Source organism: Diplotaxodon limnothrissa, linkage group LG22, assembly GCF_057381915.1.
Source record: "Diplotaxodon limnothrissa isolate DT_005_m linkage group LG22, D_limnothrissa_male_GT1.1, whole genome shotgun sequence".
Classification (NCBI taxonomy): domain Eukaryota; kingdom Metazoa; phylum Chordata; class Actinopteri; order Cichliformes; family Cichlidae; genus Diplotaxodon; species Diplotaxodon limnothrissa.
In genome coordinates this window covers 29044040-29050065 of record NC_140616.1, presented here as the reverse complement: position 1 = coordinate 29050065, position 6026 = coordinate 29044040, and the positions used below count along the sequence as shown (strand labels likewise).

Sequence of the window (6026 nt, the reverse complement as noted above, 5' to 3'; positions counted from 1 at the left end):
AGTGGCAGCCTTATGATGAATTGCCTCTCTTGAATGATAGCGCTGTTACTGAATGATACTGACGCAGGATTGTTCTGTCAGCATCTCACTGGCAGCCGCAAATAAATAAATAAATAAATAAACAAGAAATAAACCGCCATGCAACTTGCCTCCCCATCTTTTTATTTTTCATTAAAGTTGCCACCTCTCATAGATCTCCATATGCAGTGATATGAAACTGGAAGCTTGTGGAGAAAATTGCTTTGCAGAACTGCAAATGTGGTCCAACTTTTGAGTGATTGAAAGCTGCCTCTTGTTTGCTCTTTGTTTTTGTTTTATACTTTCATTTCCAACCGAGTACACGTATGTAAAGAAAACAAAAACCTTTACTCTCGCTGCTTGAATTAGACATGATTGCCTTCCGATGAACGTGACTTTGATGTCCTACACTTGCGGGAAAAATAAGCTGCTCTCTCTTTCTGTGCTGATAATTGTATTGTTTTCCTCATACTGACGTTCACCTTTGTTTTCTGTGTTTTTACAGCTCAGATGACTACTACGAATACGGACACAGTGGGGAATCATATGATTCATACGGTGAGTTACAGACCTCTTTTTTGTATTTTTACTCTCTTCATAATATTTTTTGTTTCATTTGTCAGAACAATGTCAATTTTCTTTAGCTGACTCTGTCCTGCTGGCTTCAGCTCAGTTGCCACACTACCCCGAAAATCCTGTGCCCTAAAGATGAGAAAAGTTTGAATTGTAAAGTGTATTGAATTCTAATAAATCAGACCTTCCAGACTTCATTTAGAGAATTAGGCAATGACAAAGGACCAAACAGCACTAAATGTAATTTTTAATTTTATGTTCTTGTCTTACAGGAAATATTACACAAATTTTAAATTTTTAGCCTCTAGAACTAACCACAAATGCTCCAAGAGTGATTCCTGTACTTCTGAAGAGAAAATGTGTGTGTGTGTGTGTGTGTGTGTGTGTGTGTGTGTGTGTGTGTGTGTGTGTGTGTGTGTGTGTGTGTGTGTGTGTGTGTATATATATATATATATACACATATACATACAGACAGAAGCTAAGCTCGTTGCAACATGGCAAATTTAACCTCCCCCACCCTCATTCAGATCTGGCGATTGGAACAATCTTGGTTTTCATGTGAAGCATGACCCTGGTGTTAAGCATCAGGGTCAAAAGTAAAACAGTATGTCAGATGTGCCACGCAATGCTCAATTGGTGGGAACTAGTGCGTTAGCACAGTTAGCTCGTTAACGCCGTCCAGCTCCACGCACGAGGCAATACGCGGTAACTCATTAACGGAGATTTGCCGCGTTATGGCGTTAGTGTCATTTTAACGAGATTAACGCTGACAGCACTAGTGGGAACACAACGAATATGACTGCACATTTACTCCAACATCATCCTAGTGCAGGGGTCAGCAACCTTTCAACCCAAAGAGCCATTTGGACCCGGTTCCCACGCAAACAAAAACACTGGGAGCCGCAAATACTTTTTGACATCTAAAATGAAGATAACACTGTATATATTGTTTTTTACCTTTATGCTTTTGTGTGGTGTTTACCTTAATGCAACTAAGGTGTTGCTTATGAAATCCTTGAAGTGCTAATGAGAAAATTACATTTTATTTATGTAACTGACACATTTTGAACTCTTAAAGAAATATAACAAAAAGAAAGACACCCAGCTGAACTAAAATGATCCATGTAGCAAACAAAAACATTTATATCGTCTTTGGGCTTTTGGAGCCTTGACCTGACTTTTAAAAAATAATTGGAAAAAAGCACTATGCTGCTAAAAGATGAAAAATAGATATTTGCAAAATTCTGCCTAAATATGTATTTTACCTGGTTAATGTGTGTGGCGGGGCGTGGTCTGCAGCGCCGCTTCTGGGGAGGCGGACTCACCTGAGCAGCACCCGCAATCACGCCTCGCCGCCTTAACGTCTGTGCTCTCTATGCTGTTGTGTTGGTGTGAGCTCTGAGCTGAAAAGCTACAGCCGGCTGTATGCATACAGCAACTGTGTGTGAAAAGTGGTCAATAAAGAGATGCTGAAAAGCATGTTCATGGAAACAGTGTCGGGTCTGCCGTGATATGTTTACAATAAGACTTATGGTCCCGAACCTCTGCGCACAGCGTCTGCAAATCGGGGCTGTACGAAGTCACTTTCATCTTTACGCAGGACTGTAAGCTGTCATCTGTGAGGCGTGAGTGGTGTTTGTTTTAACATAGTTCGGTGGAGCTGCTGACATTATGTGGATCTGAAGACCCATAATTGGCCTACCTGGGGTTGAAAGTTTCGGCGGGTACACCGGCTTCCGCGAGTGTGACGCTTATTTTGAGCGATGAAAAAATAATAGAATATAATTGTATTTTTATATTTCAATATCACAATAATCTTCCAATTTAGAACTACAAGTTAAAAAAGAACTAACATAAATAAATTACACTTCAGCTAATTACTTTAAAAAAATTTAATTTTCCCAAACCACGCTGAGCCGCACTATAAGGACTAAAGAGCCGCATGCTCTTTAGCATATGCGGCTCTGCAAACACACACACACATATATGCAAATTAAAGTCATAATAAAACACTAGCTAGCACCATATGTTAAGAAGCATCAATTAATATGTAACAGTGCATTAATAAATATTCATAACATTTTGAAACCTAGAAAAAGTATTATTTATGCAGGTAACATTATCAGTGAGTTCAAAAATCTGTTTTGGTTTTTTTTAGATTGAGAAAAGAGGACAAAAGACTTTGTAACAATAGCAAATACAGCAAAGACAAAACAGGTATTGATACAATTATTAAACATTTTTAACATTAGATTGTAGTTTAAAAATGTTGTACCTATAAGAATCAGAAAGTCTTCAGTTAAAATAGTTCATAATAGCATTACAGAGTCCCAGTTATTGGGAGATCCTTAACAACAAGCATTATAAAGACTCACTTTTTACTAAATTCATTGTTTTCTACAAATCTGCTCCAGTGAACAGGATCTTCTATCACTCTCACTCAAACACATTTGAGCGTATATGGCTATATGAATCATATGTCACTAAGGTTATTATAGCTACCTAAAACTGCTTAAAGCTAAAACTAGGTGGTAAAATATTTTTTCATTAACTGCAGCCAAGAAAGAGAATATTGTGGAAAACAGAAAAGATTTTGTGAACTTGCAAAACTATTCAGCCGTCCTCTTCCGCTTGTCCTTATCAGAGTCATCTACCAGAGGGCAAGAGGCGGGACACACCTCGGTGAGGTTCCCAATCTGAGGCAAACAAAACTAATGAGAAAACTAAAAAAAACTGTACCTGTCCGCACCACCTTTAACTACACCTATAAAACACCAGCTACTGATAGCAGGGTTACTGTGCAACTGTGTTTGGTTTCTGTTTGTACTTCATACAGTGCCAGGCGAGTTGTTAGCTTAGGAGATAACACTGGATTTGGAGTACTTAAATGTTCAACAACAGTAACTTTAACTGCAGTGCAAAGAAGGGAGCTGACCTGGGAACGGATTGTGTTTATACACACATGTTTTACAGCTCTGAAAAGAGGGAAATGACAGATGCTGCACTGGCAGATTACTTGCTACTGTGCTGGCATTATGAAGAAAGCAGATTAAATGAAAGCCTGTTACATATTAAATTGTGTTTCATGGAAGAAATGTCTTTGAGAAAGTCAACATGGCTTGTTTAGATTGTGTTGTGTGCTGGCATAAAGTAGAGATGCAAACAAATGCAAGAAAATCAAAAATAACACAATACTTTAGGCATTGGGGAATAAATATATTCATTTAAACATTCTGGATAAAAAAACGTGGCTTATGGAAAAGGGATTTGGGTGGATCCAGCAGCTTCTTAGCAGGCTAAAATTCGTTATACAAAGATTCTTCCATGACCTCGATGGGATCATACAGTATTTATCTTTGATCCCTGCACTTCCATCTGCCCAGTCACTGAAGTTTCACCAACATTTCTAATTAACTTAAGCATGTGTGATGTTTGTGCCACAGTAACATCTGTCTCTGCAGTCACCTCAGCACAACTTGAAAATGTTGCTCTCGGCTTTACAGGCAGTTTATCGCGTCTGGAAAGAGTCGCCAATAACTCCGACCGCAGCAAAGTTCAGACAAATCTCAGATAATGTTCAGCAATCCTGTGTCAGCTTTTGACAAGATATAGTGAGAAATGGGCCAAGGTCACGTCTCCTGCAAAGTACATTTCAGTGATAGCAGGGCTAATACATGCTACTGTACTGTGAAGGTCCATCCTTCTTTGATTATGTATGTGTGGCCTTTGTGTGTACCTGTAAATACACAAGTCTGGTTGTCCTGGGTTTAATGTCAGTCTGTAAATTCCTCACAGTCTGGGTGAAAAGATGAAAACACTGTGTTAATACGAAGGTGTGTCTGCTTTAATTTAGCTTCTCTTGAAAGCTTCTAAAAGAGTATTCACTGTCCACTTTACCAAGGCCAGTCAAACAGGTTTTTTAGTGACTGACTGCAAAGACATGATCAACTTTTTAATTACTGAAATGTATAATTTATATGTGTTGTAGAGATTCACCTTATGTTGCATATTTTTGTGTTTTAAAGCAGAATAAGACTTTGCTGGGAGTTTGTGACTTCTTAATTAGGCAAAGCAAATGCATCGTAAACTCATATCTTTTCGTTTTTGGCAATAAGTCAAAGTTTTTAAAACTTTCCCAACTTTTCTGACCACACAAGTGGAAGAACTAAGCACCTCCTGCTCATTAGAGTGTTTCCTAGCATCGTATGAAGCTGAAAACCCGGGGGGGGGTGCTGCGGCACACTGAAAAGAGGACGACAGTTCAAAGGAAACAGATAAACAGAGTTGATGTGCATCCATGTTCTCAAAACACAAGGTTACCTTGGTGTGTTTCTTCAAAGTGACTGTCAGTGGAGAGGTGACAGGTTTAATTAAGGGGTATTGGCTATGTGCTGCCAACAGTGAGCCTTTACACAGAAGGAAAAAAATCCCTTTGTGAGCCCAGCTCTAGGGAAGTCTCAGTGCTGGCTGAAGATCAGACAAAGGGTGCCTCGATACTGGCACTTTCACATTGACAGTACCAGCGGGTGAACTGGGCTGATTTGGGCTAATGGTAATTGTGACCTTTTTTGCTAGGAGCCACTAAACGGGCTCTTTTCAAGTAGCTATTTGATCCTCTCATTCAATTATCTGTGATGAATACTTCCAGGTGAAAGTCAAGCTTCTTGGTGCGAGTCGCTGTTTGTGCTCGCAGCATGAAAGTGCTTTTTGTTTTCACCAGCAGCATCAATACCAGACACCCAGAGCACGGCTAACTTTGTGCTGTAATAATTGCATGGAAGGGAGCATATTTACAGTATTTGCATAGAGCTTGAAATTGATTTAAGTGCGACGCCTCTGTAATCACTCCACATCTGTTTCTTTCCTTTTCTTCTTAATCAGGTCAGGAAGAGTGGGCAAACAATCGCAGCAAGGCTCCGTCAGCACGAACAACCAAGGGAGTGTACAGAGATCAGCCATACTCAAGATATTGAACTGTTTATACAACCCGCACCTGAGTCCTCATGGCTGTTACAACCCCAAGTAATGGATTTTTTATGGACGCTCCCACCTTTTTAGAATTGAAAACATAAACCGCAAAAAAATAATCCAAACCAAACGGTGATCATAGCGAGACACTGAATGAGACAAAAACGTGGAATCCCCCTGATTCTAAAAAGATACTCCCACTGGATAAAAAGTGTGAAGCAATTTAGGTAATCTATCCTTTCCCCTAGGAGAAATCGACTGGACAATAAGATTAAGAAAAAAGCTTCATAGTACATTAAGTTTCTCTCTCAGCTATGTGATTGTGAAGAATGACATTGTATCAAGCTATTTAACTTGGTAATGATTAGCGAGCCACTGTAAGGTGTTCGATACAATGTTTCTACACAGCTGCCAGTGCAACTTAATTTATCACCCTCTATTCTTTAGACCTTCAACTGCGTGGTTGA

At 39.4% G+C, this 6026-nt stretch overlaps 1 protein-coding gene across 1 annotated transcript in view; it reads left to right on the top strand.

Annotated features, from left to right (window-relative positions):
• khdrbs3 (KH domain containing, RNA binding, signal transduction associated 3) overlaps positions 1-5817 on the top strand; it is a 163920-nt gene extending 158103 nt beyond the window's left edge. Inside the window, exons 8-9 of the mRNA XM_085346727.1 lie at positions 524-576; positions 5473-5817. Of these exons, the coding sequence (XP_085202853.1) occupies positions 524-576; positions 5473-5564 (145 nt within the window). The 3' untranslated portion in view covers positions 5565-5817. The remainder of the gene's footprint in view (positions 1-523; positions 577-5472) is intronic.
• The last annotated feature ends 209 nt before the right edge of the window (positions 5818-6026 follow it).